General features: G+C 42.7%; 1 protein-coding gene and 1 non-coding gene across 3 annotated transcripts in view; both read left to right on the top strand.

Annotated features, from left to right (window-relative positions):
• The first annotated feature begins 11,187 nt into the window (after positions 1–11,187).
• Positions 11,188–20,694, top strand: part of UTP6 (UTP6 small subunit processome component) — a 38,569-nt gene continuing 29,062 nt past the window's right edge. For both annotated transcript variants that reach the window (XR_010748895.1, XM_066363773.1), the window contains exons 1-5: positions 11,188–11,382; positions 14,160–14,244; positions 18,631–18,672; positions 18,913–19,005; positions 19,689–19,736. Coding sequence is in view for 1 of the 2 variants with exons in the window: in XM_066363773.1 (XP_066219870.1) it covers positions 11,291–11,382; positions 14,160–14,244; positions 18,631–18,672; positions 18,913–19,005; positions 19,689–19,736 (360 nt within the window). In the remaining variant the exon portion in view is untranslated. The remainder of the gene's footprint in view (positions 11,383–14,159; positions 14,245–18,630; positions 18,673–18,912; positions 19,006–19,688; positions 19,737–20,694) is intronic.
• Positions 12,765–12,840, top strand: TRNAN-GUU (transfer RNA asparagine (anticodon GUU)). The gene has a single exon. It is a non-coding gene; the product is annotated as a tRNA-Asn (tRNA).

Here is a 20,694-nt window from a genome sequence, read left to right as displayed (position 1 = left end):
CATAGGAGAAGCGCCCATTTGCTTCTCCACCCACCCCTCCTTCCTTTCTGTCTCTCTCTTCCCCTCCCGCAGCCAAGGCTCCATTGGAGCAAAGATGGCCCGGGCGCTGGGGATGGCTCCTTGGCCTCTGCCCCAGGCGCTAGAGTGGCTCTGGTCGCGGCAGAGTGACGCCCCAGCGGGGCAGAGCATCGCCCCCTGGTGGGCAGAGCATCACCCCTGGTGGGCGTGCCAGGTGGATCCCGGTCAGGCGTATGCGGGAGTCTGTCTGACTGTCTCTCCCCGTTTCCAGCTTCAGAAAAATTAAAAAAAAAAATTTATTGAATTTACAGAGAGAGGAGAGAAGGGGCAGTGAGAAGTATCAACTCCTAGTGCTTCACTTTAGTTGTTTATTGCTTGCCTATCATATGTGCCTTGACTGGGCAAGCCTAGGGTTTGGAACCAGTGACCTCAGTACTATAGGCTGACGCTCTGTCCACTGTGCTACCACAGGCCAGTCTGTATGCTACATTTTTTTTTATGATTTCAATTTATTGTGTTTACATAGATTCAAGTGTCCCACCGAATATATCTCCCCCCACCCCCGTTTCCCCCTCTATCCCTTCCCCTTTGCCTCCCCCCAATGCCCTCCCCCCTTCCCTCCAGGATTTGCTGTCCTGTTCTCTATAATGCTGGGTTATGTATATATAATTTCACTAATCTCTTTCCCTTCTCTGATCCCATCTTCTCTTCTATTTCCCTCTGTCCACTTTCCCTCTAGTTCCTTTGATCCCGCCTCTGCCTCTGTTCTGTTCCTCAGTTCACATTGTTCATTGGATTCCTCAAATGAGTGAGGTCATATAACATTTTTCTTTCTCTGCCTGGCTTATTTCACTTAGCATGATAGTTTCCAGGTTCGTCCATGTTGTCGCAAAAGGTAAGATTTCCTTCTTCCTCACGGCTGCATAGTATTCCATTGTGTATATGTACGACAGCTTTTTAATCCACTGAAGGACACTTAGGCTGTTTCCAAATCTTGGCTATTGTAAACAATGCTGCAATAAACATGGGGTTGCATTTCTTCTTTTGAATCAGTGATTTGGTATTCTTAGGATATATTCCTAAAAGTGGGATAGCTGGGTCAAAGGGCAGTTCCTTTTTTATATTTTTGAAGAATCTTCATACTGATTTTCACAGTGGCTGCACCAGTCTGCATTCCCACCAGCAGTGCAGGAGGGTTCCCTTTTCTCCACACCCTCTTCAGCACTTATTGTGTGTTGTTTTGTTAATGAGCGCCATTCTGACAGGTGTAAGGTGGTATCTCATTGTGGTTTTAATTTGCATTTCTCTAATGATTAATGATGTTGAACATTTTTCATCTGTCTATTGGCCATCTGTATGTCCTCTTTGGAGAAGTGTCTATTCATTTCTTTTTGTATGCTACATTTTATTAACAGTAAAATGACTTTTCTAAGTTCTTTTACATTATTATTATTTAAAACTTTTATTTATTGATTGATTTTAGCTAGACAGGGAAGGGCAGAGAGGAAGAGAGAGAGAGAGGCAGGAACATCAGTCTGTTTCTGTACGTACTCTGACCAGAGACTGAACTGACAAGCTCTGTGCTTTGGGGCGATGCTCTAACCAACGGAGCCATCTGGCCAGGGCTCACGTTATTAGTAGTTAGGTAATAAATAGAACATATATCTCAGTTATGCGATGCTAATAGAATAAGATTTTATATGTAACATCAGCATATACTTTATATTAGATAAACACAGTAACTGTTACTATGAAAAATAGAATAGACTCAAAAAGGTCAGGGTGAAAGCAAGGAGACTGATGGAAGCTGTAGTAATAATCCAGGTAACAGGTGGCTTGTACGAGGATAATGGCAGTAGCAATGATGGGGAGAAGTCACATTCTGGCTATTATTTTGTAGAGTATTGCTGACAAATTAGATGTGGAGGCAAAGACAACTCCCAGGCTTTTGGCTTGAGAAACTGAACAAATACAATTGCCATCAACCAAGATGGAGAAGATTATAGCAAGAGCAGATTTGGAGGGAGAACATCAGCAGTTTGATTTTGGCCATACTAACTTGGAAATGCCTGTAAGAGCTCCAAGTGGAGATGCTGAGTAGGCAGTTGGATATACTGGCGTGAGTCTGGTGTTCAGCTGATAGTTATGGACTGGTGCTATTAATTTGGAAGTCATTCAGATGTGCACTGTCCAATGTGGTAGCCAGTAGCTACATGTGGCAATTTAAATTTAAATCAATTAAATGAAATTGAAAATTCAGTTTGTCACATGCTCTAGCCACATCTCAAGTACTTAACAGCCACCTAGGGCTCATGGCTACCTTATCAGAAAGTGCAGATATAACACATTTCTGTCATCACAGAAAGTTCTACTAGACAACGCTAACAGATGTCATTTGATGTTCCGGGCCTGGATAGGATCACCTAGACAACTAGAAAAGTGTAAGAAGGAAAAAAGAGATTTAAAGACCAAGTCCTTTATATAAATGCATAGAAGTACACAAATTGGTGGCAATGGCGGGATAGTGGGGTGTTAAAGACAGGTTTACTTTTCTGTTCATAAACTAAATTTGCCAAGTGAGTAAGGGGACAAAAGACATTCCAGGAACAGGGAATAGTGTGTGTAAAATAGCGTAGATTGGTTGGAGAACTATAAGAAAGCTGGCGTTTCTGGAGCAAGTCCATATTATTTTTGTATAGTTACACACACACATGCACACACACAACACACCGCCAAATCTCTTCTTTGCTTAAACAATTTGGAACTGAGCATGTGATGCTGCGCTAATCCGTCCAGGTCTAATTGGAGGGCAGAATGAGAAGGGGAAAAAAGAATTTTTCCCTGTCACTTGTGAAAGGGAATTAAATTTAGAGAAATGGATATTACTTCGCAACAGATACAACCCATTTTTTTTCAGGGGTGCAAATGAAATGTGATGTTTATTTTCAATTATTTAAAGCTTTGTTCAATAAAGATACTGGAAAGATATTTAAGCAGAATTGGGTTTTTGTGTAGACTGGGGGCAAACTGAAAAAATGTTGATATAGCTAATCAGCTGTGGCTTTGATGAAATGTATTCATACACAAACAATCGCCAGGCCAATCATTTCAGATCATGTTTTTTTCAAGATGTCAGTTTAATAGTAGATTGTTATCCCCGAGCTACCATATTCCTTCTTTTTTTGAGTTTGCAAAAGGCAATAACTTGAGCCATAGGAAAAAAACCCAACAAAAATGCTTTTTACCAGTCAAAAGAAACCCTTTCCATTTACAAGTGTTTGAACTGGAATAACCTAAAATAATTTTTTAAGATTTCATTAGAATAAAAAAAAATTTTTAAATAGAATCTATTAGAATCTCACATTGTCATTCTGTGTTCCCGCAGTTAAAGACCGTGCCATTATTTCCATTATACTTACCTCCTAATTTTCAGGGCTTATTAGCCGGGCTGTAAAAACTTGCTCCTGTTGAAATTTGGCAAGCTGACAAGGCTTCATGCCAGAAGTAATTTACTATCCAGTGTGGTTTGCAAAGTAAAAGAAGCTATATATAATAGCAAAAGAAATGAGAAGTTCCTGGTTCCAAATATTTTAATGTGTGTAATGTGTGTCACTTCAAACTTTTCAGCTTTTGTTGTTAGCAATGTGAGATAACATGAAAGGTTTGAAAAGTACAGATGCTTTGCATTGCATCAAACAGTGGGCTCCGATGTTCTTAGGCATCAAAGACCAGTCTGTGTCTATCACTTCTGCTCTGACTTTGAAGTCGACCAGAGCTCTGTGTGGGACAAGCAGGCAGGGGACTTCAGCAAGGTAGGGGGATGGGATTCCAGGTGAATTAGCATTGAAATTAGGTACTTCCCTTTATCTAATAATAATAATAATAACAACAACAACAATAATATAAAATATGCATTTCTTTGCCTGCTGTTTTTAATCACTAAACTGTCTGAGGAGTAATCTCCAGAAGCAACAATAAATATTTAAAAAAAAATTCAAGTATTTTTTTTTATTTTTTTTTTATTTTTCTGAAGCTAGAAACGGGGAGAGACAGTCAGACAGACTCCCGCATGCGCCCGACCGGGATCCACCCGGCACGCCCACCAGGGGGCGATGCTCTGCCCACCAGAGGGCGATGCTCTGCCCCTCCGGGGCGTCGCTCTGTTGCGACCAGAGCCACTCTAGCGCCTGGGGCAGAGGCCAAGGAGCCATCCCCAGCGCTCGGGCATCTTTGCTCCAATGGAGCCTTGGCTGCGGGAGGGGAAGAGAGAGACAGAGAGGAAGGAGAGGGGGAGGGGTGGAGAAGCAGATGGGTGCTTCTCCTGTGTGCCCTGGCCGGGAATCGAACCCGGGACTTCTGCACGCCAGGCCGACGCTCTACCACTGAGCTAACCGGCCAGGGCCAAGTTATTTTGAAGTTTACATTTAAGTATGTTGAAGGCAAGGATGGAAAGTTTTTAAATTATTTATTTATTTATTAATTTAAAAAATTTAATGATTTTAGAGAGGAAGGGAGAGAGTAAAAGAGAAACAGAAACATTGATCTGTTCCTGTATGTACCATGACCAGGGTTCATTCGAACCAGCAACCTCTGTGCTTCAGGACGATGCTCTAACCAACTAAGTCATCCAGCTAGGGCCTAAAAAATTATTTTTTTCCCTGGCCGGTTGGCTCAGTGGTAGAGCGTCAGCCTGGCGTGCAGGAGTCCTGGGTTCGATTCTCAGCCAGGGCACACAGGAGATGCGACAATCTGCTTCTCCACCCCTCCCCCTCTCCTTCCTCTCTGTCTCTCTCTTCCCCTCCCGCAGCCAAGGCTCCATTGGAGCAAAGTTGGCCCGGGCACTGAGGATGGCTCTATGGCCTCTGCCTTAGGTGCTAGAATGGCTCTGGTTGCAACAGAGCAATGGCCCAGATGGGTGGAACATCGCCCCCTGGTGGGCATGCCAGGTGGATCCCGGTGGGGCGCATGCGGAGTCTGTCTGACTGCCTCCCCGTTTCCAACTTCAGAAAAAGACAAAAAATAAAAAATATTTTTAATTGGATTTATTGGGGTGACATTGGTTTAATAAAATTATATAGGTTTCAACCTGACCTGTGGTGGCACAGTGGATAAAGTGTTGACATGGAACACTGAGGTCGCTGGTTCGAAACCCTGGGCTTGCCTGGTCAAGGCACATATGGGAGTTGATGCTTCCTGCTCCTCCCCCACTTTCTCTTTCTCTCTCTCTTCTCTCTAATATGAATAAATAAAAAGAATTTTAAAAATTATATAGGTTTCAGGTATACAATTCTATAATAAATCATCTGTACATTGCACTCTGTATTCACCACCCCAAATCAAGTCTCCTTCCATCACCATTTATCCCCTTCTTGACCCTCTTCTACCTCCCCACCCCCTTTCCATCTGGGAGCGCCATACTGTTGTCTGTCTTCATTTTTTTTCTTTTCTTAATCCTTTCACTTTTTTCACACAGCCCCCAACCTCCCTCCACTCTGACAGCTGTCAGTCTGTTCACTTTACGTATGAGTCTGTTTCTAATTTGTTTGTTAGTTTATTTTGTTCATTAGATTCCACATGTAAGTGTGTCTTTCTCAGACTGGCTTATTTCGCTTAGCATAATAATCTCCAGGTCCACCCATGCTGTCGCAACAGGTAAGATATCCTTTATTTTTATTTTTTTAGGCTGAGTAGTATTCCATTGTGTAAATGTACCATAGCTTTTTTATCCACTCATCTACTGATGGGCACTTGGGCTGATTCCATAGCTTGGCTATTGTAAATAATGTTGCAATGAACATAGAGGAAGAACAGAAATTTTGACTTGATTTGCAAACATCTGGCTACAGTTCATCTTTCAGACTCCCTAAGAGATTATCTCAGGACCCTGAAACCCCTCTTCACTATTTTCTTTTTCTTTTCTTTTTTTTTTTTTTTTTTTAACAGAGACAAAGAGTCAGAGAGAGGGATAGATAGGGATAGACAGACAGGAACGGAGAGAGATGAGAAGCATCAATCATCAGTTTTTCGTTGCGACACCTTAGTTGATCATTGATTGCTTTTTGATATGTGCCTTGACCATGGGCCTTCAGCAGATTGAGTAACCCCTTGCTCAAGCCAGTGACCTTGGGTCCAAGCTGGTTAGCTTTGCTCAAACCGGATGAGCCTGCGTTCAAGCTGGTGACCTCGGGGTCTTGAACCTGGGTCCTCCTCCCAGTCCGACGCTCTATCCACTGCGCCACTGCCTGGTCAGGCGTCTTCACTATTTTCTAATTTGGTTTATGAGCACCATAATGGGGCCAGTGTTTCTCCAACATGGGGTGATTAGGTTACATCTTTCTGGGATTAATCTTACTTGATGATCTGGAAAAAAAGTGAACTAGGAGGCAAAATTTGCATGATGGGAGGAGGCTTTGGTCATTTGTGTTTTAATATTTTGACCCTGCCACACAAATAAAGCTCTTGAAAGAAATGATATCCTCAAATAGAGGGTCTAGTCATTAATTTTTTAAAATTAAAGTATAACCTTAATAAAGTGTGCAAATCTTAAGTGTGTATCTCTTTCTCTTTTTAAAAATTAAGTGAGAGCTGGGGAGGCAGAGAGACAGACTCCCACATGCTCCCAGACCAGGATCCACCTGGGACGATGCTCTGCCCATTTGGGGCATTGCTGTGTTGCTCGGCAACTGAACTGTTTTAGTGCCTGAGGTGGAGGCCAGGGAGCCATCCTCAGCGCCGGGGCCAACTCACTGGAATCATCTGAGTCATGGCTGTGGGAGGGAGAGAGAGAGAAAAGGGAGAGAGGTGGAGAAGCAGATGGTTGCTTCTCTTATGTGCCCTGACCGGGAATTGAACCCAGAATATTTACACACCAGGCTGACACGCTAACACTGAGCCAACTGGCCAGGGCCAGTGTGTATCTCAAAGGATAGATTTTGGTATATGTGTACAACCACATAATGACCACCCAGATCAAGTATAGAACATTTCCAGCACCCAGAATATCCCCTTGTGCTCCCTCCCAGTCAGTACCTGCTTATTAATCTGCTATCTATGGTGAATTTTAAAGATCAAATAAAAGACTAAAAGGAATGTCAAATTTTCTAAGGTGCACCTTAGAGCTCCAGACTCAGGAGACCCTTTTCTCTGGTCCCAGGGTTTCTAACTATCAATAGAAGGTAAGCTCAGCCAAGCATTCTGAGACCCAGTGGGCATTATTCAAACATCGTTTCTTTTGTTGTATTGGACTTTCTCGAGCAGGTGCTTTTTACATCTGCAAGAATTCCTTCTTGGGTTGAAATTAAAAAAATATTTGTGATAGGAGTAGGTTAGTTAATATATAGTTCTATACTCTAGAACATCGCTGAGAGTAGCTGGGCATGCAGTAAATGAAATCCTAGATAAGTAACAGCTTATTATGAGATGCAGAAGAGACAAAAGAAGGCTTAACCATTATCATTATACTATAATTATTCTTAGAGCAAGGTAAACATAGAAGCTAAATTTAGAAATAAGGGAGGAGAGTATTTATAAAAATCATAGTCACCTATCAAATTTGCCTTTGAATGAAATATTACAATCTGTTAGAGCTTGTTGGCTCCCTTGTACTTAAAGAAATTTATGAAGTGCCTTTTCTTATTCTGTCATACATTTATCTAGTGTTTATTATGTTCTAGGCATTGCTCTAAGCCAGTGGTTCTCAAACTTTTTGAAGCCAGGGCGCATTTAAAATCTTACAAATAATTGTAGGCGCACTATATACAATTTATGTGAGAGATATGTTATAATAATTAAGTCAAATATTAAAGAAAAAATATAAAGTCCAAGTGTGTTTTTATGGTAATTAAACAAAATAAATATGACAAAATTAAATTTATTCTGACATTAAAAAACATTTTCATGTTACATTTTTAGTTATGTTTTTTAGAATTTGTAAAAAAGAAGGGTTAAAAAGTAAAAAAAAAGCTTTATATATATATATATATATATATATATATATATATATATATATATATATATACACATTCTTAGTAAGATTCAGTGAATTTGGCAGGTCCGGTGCAAATAAGTTTTTTCATCCTTGTGTTTATGAGAAACATGAGCCTGATGTGTCCTAGCAATTTCTTCCATGTTTGGGCATATATTTGAAAGGCAAACTCTCATTTCCTTGTCAATACATTAAAGAATTCCTCTCTTTTTACTCTTGTGTTGAGTGCAGAAAACCCCCACCATACATATCATCTTAACTTTACACCAAACAAAGGATAGAAGAAACTTGCCTCCAGTCTTTCTGGGGAACATGGTGGGTAGTGTAAACAATCCAGCACCACAGCTTAACAGTCTTTTGCAACCTAATCAGGCAAGTGAGGTGGGGGGTTGGGCAGACTGTCAGCTTACAGCCAATTCCCCACACTTCTGTCCCCCCAAAATCTAAACTCCAAAAACCCTGTTGGTTTTTTGGTCCCCAACAGGCACATATTTCTCTGGAATACCATAGGGCACACACCTGGAAATCTTCTAGGGTGCATACTTTGAGAACCACTACTCTAAGCTATGAGGTATCTAGTGAACAAAATAAAAATTCCTTGCTCATATGGAGCTTGCTATCTAGTGGCATCCTCACTCTTACTGTTAAAACAGGCCTCAGAGATTTTCCCATCACAAAAAAATTTCATCTTGGTTTTACCTCTATGATTTCCTTCCACTTCTGTGGTATCTTAAAACTTAGAGAATTGAGAAATGATGAAGCCTGACTGGTGGTGGGGCAATGAATAGAGCTTTGAAGTCCCAGGTTTGCAACCCTGAGGTCTCCTGCTTGAGTGTGGGCTCACCAGCTTGAGTGTGGGTCACAGGCTCAAGCTGGAGGTCCCCCCTTCAAGGCACGTATAAGAAGCAATCAATAAACAGCTAAAATGCCACAACTATGTGTAGATGCTTCTCATCTCTCTCTTTTCCTATCTCTGGCTCTCTCTCTCCCTTAAACAAACAAACAAACAAACAAACAAACAAACAAACAAAAAAACCTGGAAGCTTTAAGCCAACCTTTGCCTCAATCTGAAACCAGCGGGGTAAGATGTGAAAGGGAAAAAAAGAAAGGCAGAGAGGTGGACCATGGTTAATGCTAAGCTTGTTCCCCTTTCATAAATCACACAGGGTGTTAATGTGAATGTAGAAATAAACAGGTCTAGCAAGAACTCCTGCTTTGGTTCTTGATTATCCTAAAAAAAAATGTGAGCCATGTACTTATTTTGAGTTTAGTAATTACAACAACAATGTTGCTCCCAAGTTGGGTTGCTTGATGGTTCTCTCAGAAATGCCAAGTTGCCTGGGCAATATTTTAAGGAGGGTCTATACCTTACTGATTTATTTCAGTAACTTACAAACTTTCTAATACCAAGATCTTCAATTCTAAAACAAAATAGTTTCCGATAATCACCCAGGGCCATGAATTTTGAAAGATCTTGTCCTACACAGCCAGAATAATGATTTAAATAATAAAAATGTCGCCCTGCCTGACCAGGCGGTGGCACTGTAGATAGAGCATCCAACTGGGACGCAGAGAACCCAGGTTTGAAACCCTGCAGTCACCAGCTTGAGCATGGGCTCATATGGCTTGAGTGTGGGCTTACCAGCTAGAGCACGGGGTCGCTGGCTTAAGCCCAAAGATTGCTGGCTTGAGCCCAAGGTCACTGGCTTGAGCAAGGGGTCACTCCCTCTGCTGTAGGTCCCCAGACATGGCATATATGAGAAAGCAATCAATGAACAACTAAGGAGCCACAACGAAGAATTGATGCTTCTCATCTCTCTCCTTTCCTGCCTGCCTGTCCCTATCTGTCCCTCTCTCTGTCTGTCTTTCTCTGTCACACACACACACACACACACACACATGCACACACACACACTCGTCTCCCTATTTAAAAATTAATAACCAATTATTGATTTTAGTTAGCACATGAAAAATCAGTGTTATTACACTGGTTTACTAAATCTAGTGGAGCGGTTCTCAACCTGTGGGTCATTCGACCCCCGCCGGGGTCGCGACCCACAGGTTGAGAACCGCTGATCTAGTGGAAAGCAAATACATAGTGCTTTGGATAGCCTGGTCAGTTTTAGTGCTCCCTACGATTTTCATCATTGTCTTTTTGAAATGTTTGCTATAATTATACTGGATGTAGACCAGTGGTAGTCAACCGGTCCCTACTACCCACTAGTGGGCATTCCAGCTTTCATAGTGGGTGGTAGCGGAGCAACCAAAGTATAAATAAAAAGATAGATTTAACTATAGTAAGTTGTTTTATAAAGATTTATTCTGCTAAACAGCAAAAATCCAACATAAAGTACTTGGTAAGTAATTATTATTATATGCTTTAACTTGCTGTAACTCTGCTTTATAAATTTTATATAGTAAAGTTACTTCCCTACTTTATAAATCACATTACTGTGGAACCAGTGGGCAGTTAGAAAATTTTACTACTAACAGAGATACAAAAGTGGGCGGTAGGAATAAAAAGGTTCATTACCCCTGGTGTAGACGAAAAAGGGGACGGCCACATGCTGAACCTGACAGGCTCAGGGGAAGCCTGCATTGTGACCTTGCAAACTCGGAGACTTAAAGTAACCACACCGGATGGTCTGAAATTAAAACTTTCTAACTAAAAGCAGTTCCTGGTGGATAGTGACCCGACAGGGCATCCAACCTGCAATCTTGGCATGTCAGGACGATGCTCCAACCAAGCTACCAGGCCAAGGATGTTTATTAATTATTAAATTATTGTCCACACAAACTAACTGTAAACCTACTTTACCCCATCCTGTACAATACTCTCTATTCTTCTCCTTTTCTTTTTGCATTTGTCCTTCGAAAGCGGCCAGATGTCGGATGGAAGCTGAATAAAAGGAGACAATATTCTATAGAAAAATACATTTCACCGGTTAAGTCCTACAGACCTACCTGGACGTGCTTTCTCCCAACCCCACCCACGCCTAGACTGCCCGGGATTTAGCCCCGCCCCTCCACCCCAGTCCGTAGGAGCCCTCCTGCGAGGAAGAGGGCCTTGGCTGCAATACTATTGTCAGCCACAGGGAGGAGACAGCCGCCTCAAGTGCCAGAGGGCCTACTCCAACGGCGGAGGCGGCGGAAGCGGAATAGGCGGGACCTAGAGCTGGCCTGACGTCAGCACGTGGAAGCGTTGGGCCTGGGTCTCCGAGAAGGTGGCTCCTCCGACGTGTGTTGGCGATTCAGGAGGTCTCGGTTGGGTTCTAGAGTTTGGGCCTCATGGCGGAGATAATTCAGGAACGCATAGAAGATCGACTCCCGGAGTTGGAACAGCTGGAGCGCATTGGGCTGTTCAGTCATGCGGAGATTAAGTGAGCTGAGAAGGAGGAAGGGCTGGGGCGGGGAGAGGGAGGTTGCCGCGCGCGCTCGTGTGTGTGGGGTAGGGTGGGGTGGGGGGGTGGGGTCGGTGTGTGTGAGGTGGGGGCAGTGATGAGGGGCATTTGAGTTGTGTTTATTTTTCCTAAGTAGTGGAAGAAGCCCATTTCTAGATATTGATGAGGCTTAGAATTTGTCATTTATTGCAAAGTGATCCGTCCCACGAAACTTTCTGACAGCTCTTCATGGGGCCAGGTCTTGGGGCTGTGAAGGTGATAAAACCAGAACCCCCGCCCCTCAGGAGCTAACTGCCTGTGTACGGTGGGGGAGACAGACGAATGGAACGTTTTGCTTCCTGTGCGGTGTACTGTCAGTTGATTATAGAGTCGCGTGTACAGCTCTGGAGATGCGGAGGGCCGAGGGAGCTACGGAGGAGTAGGTAAATCTTTCTAACACGACATGAAGATGAGGGCCATTTAATTCAAGTTTGTATTCTAACCTAGGGCTTAGCCAACCTTGTGTGGCACAGAGTTGGCATTGTAATTTGTTAAAAGTAAGTTGAATAGTTTTAGACGGTTTTCTGCGACTATTTCTTCATTTTGCAATGACTGAATGTAATGATATGACTTTGGGATCCTTATAGTAAACATTGTTAATAAAATGCAACATATCAGTGTGGACTTTTAAGAAAGGTTCAGTACATGTTATTAGAGACAATTATTAGTTTCACACGTATTGCATTAAATCCGCCTAATAGGTTGTGTTATGTGTTCATTCCTTAGCTAAATAGAGTGACTCTTTTCCCATAAGTACTTTGTAGGGATAATAAACCTTTCTAGGTAGAGACTACGCAGGGTATTTTTATTGTCATTTTTAGTCTGCATGTTGGGAACTCAAAAGTAAGAGGAATTTGGAAAAGAAGTTTGATAATTATTAAAATTTAAGAGAGTTCAGAGGAACACAAATGTCTATTAATACCACATATAAATAATGTAAAGTACTAAGATTATTTGCTTTGCTGGTGGGAATATAATGGTCCTGGTGATAGATTAAGATGATTTTCATGCCCTGGCCAGTTGGCTCAGTGGATACTGGATGTCCCTGGTTCTCTCCTGGGTTAGGGCTCACACAAGAACCAACCATCTGCTTCTCTTCCTCTCCGTCTACCCCTTCTCTCCCTCTTCCCCTCCTGCAGCCAGTGGCTCGATTGGTTTGAGTGTTAGCCCTTGGCATTGAGGATAGCTCTGGAGTATTGACCCCAAACATAATTTTCCGGCTGGATCCTGGTTCTGGCGAATGTGGGAGTCTGTCTATCTCCCCTTCTCTCACTTAAAAAAAAATTTTTTTTTTCAAGAAGGTTTTAAAATATATCTTGAGGGTCCTGGCCAGTTGGCTCAGTGCTAGAGCATCGGCCTGTTGTGCGGGAGTCCTGGGTTCGATTCCCGGCCAGGGCACACAGGAGAAGCGCCCATCTGCTTCTCCACCCCTCCCCCTCTCCTTCCTCTCTGTCTCTCGCTTCCCCTCCAGCAGCCAAGGCTCCACTGGAGCAAAGTTGGCCCTGGGCGCTGAGGATGGCTCTGTGGCCTCTGCCTCATGCGCTAGAATGGCTCTGATTGCGGCAGAGCAACGAACGCCCCAAGATGGGCAGAGCATCGTCCCCTGGTGGGCGTGCCAGGTGGATCCCAGTCGGGCGCATATGGGAGTCTGTCTGACTGCCTCCCCGTTTCCAGCTTCGGAAAAATACAAAAAAAAAAAAAAATATATATATACACACACACACACACACACACACACACACACACACACACCCCAAAAATATATATATATCATGAGGCCTGTAAGGACATAGAAGTAATCATTAAGAGAATACTTGCTGGCCCTGGCCGGTTGGCTCAGTGGTGGAGCGTCTGCCTGGCGTGCGGAAGTCCTGGGTTTGATTCCCGGCCAGAGCACACAGGAGGGGCGCCCATCTGCTTCTCCACCCCTCCCCCTCTCCTTCCTCTCTGTCTCTCTCTTCCCCTCCCGAAGCCAAGGCTCCATTGGAGCAAGGATGGCCCGGTCGCTGGGGATGGCTCCGTGGCCTCTGCCTCAGGCGCTAGAGTGGCTCTGGTCGCGACAGAGTGACGCCCCGGAGGGGCAGAGCATCGCCCCCTGGTGGGCGTGCCGGGTGGATCCCGGTCGGGCGCATGCGGGAGTCTGTCTGACTGTCTCTCCCCGTTTCCAGCTTCAGAGAAGTGCAGGAAAAAAAAAAAAGAGAATACTTGCTTCTGAAGAATAATTTTTTGGGAATATGTTTTAAATATATGAAAATTTAAGAAACTTAACACAAAAAGTTATTTAAGCCTGACCAGGCGGTGGCGCAGTGGATAGAGCGTTGGACTGGGATGTGGAAGGACCCAGGTTCGAGACCCCGAGGTCGCCAGCTTGAGCGCGGGCTCATCTGGCTTGAGCAAAAGCTCACCAGCTTGGACCCAGGGTCGCTGGCTCCAGCAAGGGGTTACTCAGTCTGCTGAAGGCCCACAGTCAAGGCACATATGAGAAAGCAATCAATGAACAACTAAGAAGTCACAACGCGCAATGAAAAACTAATGATTGATGCTTCTCATCTGTCTCCATTCCTGTCTGTCTGTCCCTGTCTATCCCTCTGACTCCCTCTCTGTCTCTGTAAAAAAAAAAAAAAAAAAAAAAGTTAAGTTTGGCTTTTATAAGTGTTATATTTTATTTTATTTACTTCTTTTTTCAAGTGTTACATTTTAAATGGCTTTCCCCTTAGGGCTATCATTAAGAACGCTTCTGATCTAGAATACAGAATACAGCGAAGAGCTCTTTGTAAGGAAGACTTTATCAATTATGTTCAAGTAAGTGAATAATTTCCTTATCCTTTACTATCCTCACATATTTTAAATTAGTAATAGAATGGCCAGCTTGATTTCAATTTTCAATAAAATTCTAGAACTGCCTGATTAGACAGGTAACTTCTAAACACAAACAGAGGTGGTTTGGGATTAACATTGCTTCACTAAAGAGGCAAACTGAACTTTTTTCCCCCTTTTATGGGGTTAGTGGATCAGAGACTGCCCAAGACACATTGTATCAGGATTTCAGCAAGCAATTTGACAGTCTGTCTGTTGTGGGGAAAAATAAAGGAGAGTGAGTTTGATGATTGCAGCTGGTTGGAAAGTTAATACTTATGTGTTTGTAAGTCTGTCAATATAGAAAGAGGTATGCTGTAAGATTCTTCAGTTCTGTAAGTGAATGGAAGATTTGAGTAAAGATAAAATGTATATGCTAGACCTATTTTAGGTGGGGGAGGATAGCTAGTATATTGAATGACCAAATCAGGTTTCAGAAGGAACCCAATTACAAGATGAAATGTTAAAGACTAAAGGTTTGAAGCTTAAATTTTTTATTTATTTATTTATTTATTTATATATTTTTTTACAGAGATGGAGAGAGTCAGAGTGAGGGATAGACAGGGACAGACAGGAACCAAGAGATGAGAAGCATCAATCATTTAGTTTTTCGTTGCACATTGTGACACCTTAGTTGTTCATTGATTGCTTTCTCATATGTGCCTTGACCATGGGCCTTCAGCAGACCGAGCAACCCCTTGCTCGAGCCAGCGACCTTGGGTACGAGCTGGTGAATTTTTGCTCAAATCAGATGAGCGCACGCTCAAGCTGGTGACCTCAGGGTCTCGAACTTGGGTCCTCCGCATCCCAGTCCGACACTCTATCCACTGCGCCACCGCCTGGTCAGGTGAATTATATGTTTGTTTGTTTTTAATTTTTATTTATTTATTCATTTTTAGAAAGGAGAGAGAGAGGGGGAGAGAGAGAGAGGAGAGAGAAGGGGGGGAGGAGCAGGAAGCATCAACTCCCATATGTGCCTTGACCAGGCAAGCCCAGGGTTTCGAACCGGCGACCTCAGCATTTCCAGGTCGACGCTTTATCTACTGCACCACCACAGGTCAGGCTGAAGCTTAAATTTAAAACAACTAATAATATATGAGACCTGGCTAAGAATCTTGTATTTGGAAAAGATCCTAGGGCTCACAATAGATTGCTACTCAAAATGAGCCAAGAGCATATTGTGTCAAGAAATATAATCTTATTGATGACATTAACAAAAGTAGAATTGGATAAGTTAGCTGGGTAGAGGATACTGCAGACAGTAGGCACTTGGAAGATGTTGGTTTGAAAAAAGGCCTTTTGCACTTATCAGACTATGTCTGGAGTAGCGTGTTAGGCTTAAAACTACATTTGTAAGGTGGACTTTGAGAGGTTGATTGGAAGGCAGCCAGGTTAGAAACATTGTACTAGGAGGAATTATTAAAGGAAATAGAGATGTTTAACCTTAAGGGGACTAAAGAAGTGGCAAATCTTGCATTCTTCAAATATTTAAGAGCTATGTGTGGATTAGATTGGTTGTTTAGTTTTAAAAGAGAGCATAACTAAAACAAGTAGATTAAACACACACAAATAAACATACTCTCTTACATATATTATCATACCCTGCCTGCATACAACCATATAACTTGCTATGAGATATATGTGACTTTTTTTTCTTAGAGAGAGAAAGAGGAAGAGACACAGAGGGACAGACAGGGACAGACAGACAGGAAGAAAGATGAGAAGCATCAACTCATAGTTGTAGCGCCTTAGTTCATTGATTGTTTTCTCATGTGTGCCTTGATTGGGGGGGTGGGTTCCAGCCGAGCCAGTGACCTTGGGCTCAAGCCAGCAACCCTGTGCTCAAGCTGGTGAGCCTGTGCTTATGCTGGCAACCTTGGGTCCTCAGGTTCCTAGGCTGACACTCTAGTCGCTGTGCCACTTCCTGTTTAGGCATAAGTGGCATTTTATTTTATTTGTTAATTTATTATTATTATTATTATTATTATTTTTTGATGAGGGGGGGAGATTGTGAGGCAGATCCCTGCGTGTACCCTGACTGGGATCCACCCAGTAACCCCATCTGGGGATGATGCTTGAGTACCAAGCTATTTTTAGCACCTGAGGCTGATGTGTTCCAGTGGAGCTATCCTCACCATCCGGAGCCATACTTAAACCAATGAGCCAATGGCTGTGGGAAGAGAAGAGGTAGAGAAGTGGGGAGAGGAGTAGGGGGAGAAGCAGATGGTCTCTCCTCTTGTGTGCCCTGACCAGGAATTGAACCTTGGATGTCAAGATGCCAGGTTGACGCTCTATCCATTGAGCCACTGGCCAGGGCTTTATTATTATTTTAAAAATATTTTTATTGATTTGAGAGAGAAAGAGATGAGAAACGCGACACTTTAGTTGTTTGTTCATTGATTGCTTCTCAGACATGCCTTGACTGGGGAGGCTTCAGCAGAGCCAGTGTCCCATTGCCCCAGCTAGCGACCTTTATTTAGCTCAAGCCAGGGACCCTTGGGCTTAAGCCAATGAGCGTGGGATCATGTTGATGATCCCACACTCAAGCCAGCGACCCTGCACTCAAGCTGGTGACTTTAGGCCTTCAAACCTAAAACCTCAGCGTCCCAGGTCAATACTGTATTCCCTGTGCCTCCAGCGGTCAGATATGGATAAGATCTTTAAAAAAAAAGAGTAATTTCCTCTGGGGCTGGAGAAGAGTGGAATCAGATATGGTACATGGGGGAGGCGGCTTCACTCTTAACTTGAAATGTTTTCTTTTTAAATATGATTTTAAGCAAATATAGTAAATGTAGGTTTTCGTGTAGTTGTGTGGTAGCGAGCTGCATGGGTGTTCTGTATGCTCAAAATAGAAAATAATTTTAAAATGAAGTATGCAGTCTTGAGCTGAGCTTTCAACCTCTAATAATGTTTAAGCCAAGGCTTTAAGAGGAATTATATAATAGTGGTTTTTAGAGGGCCTTAGAGGTTCTAAGTGGTTCTTTAGAGGGGAGTAGAGAGAGCTAATTAGAAATCCTGTTTCAGCTAGTAAAAACCTGTTATCTGCTTTATTTGCTTGTGCATCAGCTAAAATTTTGAAACATTAATTACTAAAAGTTTAAATATACTATTATAGACTAGAAAGTTATATTGATATTATAAACCTTATGTCTTATGATTTTAGTAACATGCTTTCTTTGTAGCTAAGATGTTTATATGCTTGCTAAAATATGTATTTTTGAGTTTTTCAGATGTAAGGTAAATTTTCAGTGAATACTAGCCATTTACTATAGATTAAGTTTTTGGTTTATTTTATTTTATTATTGATTTTAGAGAGATGAGAGAGAAAGAGGCAGAGGTGGGGTGGGCGAGGAGCAGAAAACATCAACTTGTAGCTGCCCTCAAGCCTCAGGTTTGAAACCAGCAACCTACAGCATTTCAGGTCTATGCTTTATCCACTGTGCCACCACAGGCCAGGCTAGGTTATGCTTCTTGATAGCAAATTATCTTCTGTTTTATATTCTTTTTAAATTTTTAAAAATTTTTTAATGAGAGAGAGAGGAAGACAGACAGGGACAGACAGAGAGGAAGGGAGAGAGATGAGAAGCATCAGCTTATAGTTGCGACACCTTAGTTCATTGATTGCTTCTCATATGTACCTTGACCTGGGAGGCTCCAGCTGAGCCAGTGACCCCTTGCTCAAGCCAGCAACTTAGGACTCAAGCCAGTGACCTTGGGGTCATGTCTATGATTCTATACTCAAGTCAGTGACCCCACACTCAAACTGGTAAGCCTGTGCTCAAGCCAAATGAGCCTGCATTCGTGCTGGCGACCTTGGGGTTTCAAACCTGAGTCCTCTGTGTCCCAGGCCGATGCTCTATCCATTGCATCACTGCCTGGTCAGCCTGTTTTTATTCTTGATTTTTTTTTTCTTTTTTGTGACAGAGAGAGAGAGAGGGGCAGATAGGGACAGACAGGAAGGGAGAGAGATGAGAAGCATCAGTTCTTTGTTGCGGCACCTTAGTTGTTCATTGATTGATTTCTCACATGTGCCTTGACTGGCGGGCTCCATCAGACCGAGTGACCCCTTGCTCGAGCCAGCGACTTTGGGCTCAAGCTGGTGAGCCTTGCTCAAACCAGATGGGCCTGCGCTCAAGCTGGCGACATTGGGGGTCTCGAACCTGGGTTCTCCATATCCCAGTCTGTCACTCTATCCACTGCGTCACTGCCTGGTCAGGCATATTCTTGATTTTTATTTACTTTATGATTTTTACTAAGTGTAGTTCCTATACATGTAAAAGGTTATAATTTTTCTTGTTTTTCTCTTTCGTTTGGTATGTTTTTCTTCCATAGTATGAAATTAATCTTTTGGAGCTGATTCAGAGAAGAAGAGCTGTAAGTAGATGATTTTCTGGAACTTGGAATAAAACAATATAGAATGAAATAGGGTGGCTTTATAGGTAGAACCTGGGCTTGGGAAGCTGTTGGCATTGATAAATTGCATGATACTGTACTCATAATGGATATTTGTAATTATTTGCTTTCTCTATGATTACTGTTTAATGATCAAGTAGGAATGCTGCTTTGGATAAATGTGATTAAACCAAGGCTTTGTTTTTTCATGTTCCTTTGTAGCGTATTGGGTATTCATTTAAGAAGGATGAGATTGAGAATTCTATTGTGCGCCGGGTACAAGGTGTCTTCCGCCGTGCTTCAGCGAAGTGGAAAGTAAGTGTCGGGGCTTCCTCAGCTGTGGTTGATGTGAGGATATGTATTAGACATGTTATGACTTGGATATTCAAGAGTCTCGTCTGTTTTTATCTTGGGTGTCTCAATACTTATCCTAATGATGGTATCATTACTTGAAACCATTTATCAAACCATTAAGAAAATTGAACTCATTACATTATAGCTGTTTTGTGAGAATGATGCTGAAAACAGTGGATTTGATACATAATTAAGGATCAGAAAATTGTCTGGGATTTGTTTATATATATCTCTAAGTAAAGTGTACGGAAGACTTGGATGTGGAAGAGAAATGGTTAGAGCTGGGGTAGTACCTCAGTAACTTGATTTTCTTCAAGTTTGGCTCTGGGACTAGGACACATTATGTGGGAAGTACTTTGGATTCCTGGGGATGAGATTTTCGGTTGCTACCCTTGATTAAGACCATTTAAAAACTGCATTGAACAAAGTGGATGGACAACAGATTTTGTCTTGGAATGTGGTAGGTGGGAGTAGGGAATAGATTAAGTTTCTGTGGTTAAGAGATCTAAGGCTTCCATGAGGAAGAGCCTAGTAGGCTGAGGGGTCTTGTAACACATTCGATTTTCTGAAATCTGCCTCTGTTTAAAGGTGTATTATATATAGAGTTTGAATTTAGGCAGCTTACTACATTGCTTTTCTTGCAGGATGATGTTCAACTTTGGCTATCCTATGTGGTCTTTTGTAAGAAATGGGTGAGTATTTGGGCAGCCATGTTTTACTCTTTTTTCTTTCCTTCTTTTTGGATAGTTGACCTTTTTTTTTTTTAAAAATTAATTAATTTATTATTTTTTTTCTGAAGTTGGAAATGGGGAGGCAGTCAGACAGACTCCTGCATGCGCCCGACCAGGATCCACCCGGCATGCCCACCAGGGGGCAATGTTCTGCCCATCTGGGGCGTTGCTCTGTCACAACCAGAGCCATTCTAGCGCCTGAGGCAGAGGCCACAGAGCCACCCTCAGCGCCCGCCATCTTTGCTCCAATGGAGCCTTGGCTGCGGGAGGGGAAGAGAGAGACAGAGAGGAAGGAGAGGGGGAGGGGTGGAGAAGCAGATGGGCGCTTCTCCTGTGTGCCCTGGCCGGGAATTGAACCCAGGACTCCTGCACGCCAGGCCGATGCTCTACCACTGAGCCAACCGGCCAGGGCCTAGTTGGCCTTTTAAGCCCCATACTTGATCATTGAATTCCATGATTCTCCAAAGATATAGAGTTAACAATTGAAAAGAACCGAAGAAGGCTAAACTTCATTGTAACAACATTTGCATATCTGAATAACTCAGTGGCTTTTAATTCAGTTGAAAAGAAAATGATCTTTATGTGTGTCATTTGTTCATTCAAGTTGAAAAAAAATTATTTTTTGTGACAGAGACAGTGAGAGACAGAGATAGGGACAGACAGATAGGGACAGACAGACAGGAAGGGGGAGAGATGAAAAGCATCAATACTTCATTGCAGCTCCTTAGTTAGTCATTGATTGCTTTCTCATATGTGCCTTGACTGGGGGGCTACAGCAGGATGAGTGACCCCTTGCTCAAGCCAGCAACCTTGGGCTTCAGGCCAGTGACCTTTGGGCTGAAGCCAGTAACCATGAGGTTATTGTCTATGATCCCATGCTCAAGCCAGTTACCCTGCACTAAAGCCAGATGAGCCCGCG

Source organism: Saccopteryx leptura, chromosome 2, assembly GCF_036850995.1.
Source record: "Saccopteryx leptura isolate mSacLep1 chromosome 2, mSacLep1_pri_phased_curated, whole genome shotgun sequence".
In the NCBI taxonomy this organism is placed as follows: Eukaryota; Metazoa; Chordata; class Mammalia; order Chiroptera; family Emballonuridae; genus Saccopteryx; species Saccopteryx leptura.
The sequence above is the reverse complement of the archived record's forward strand: the minus strand, read 5'-3'. Positions and strand labels throughout refer to the sequence as shown.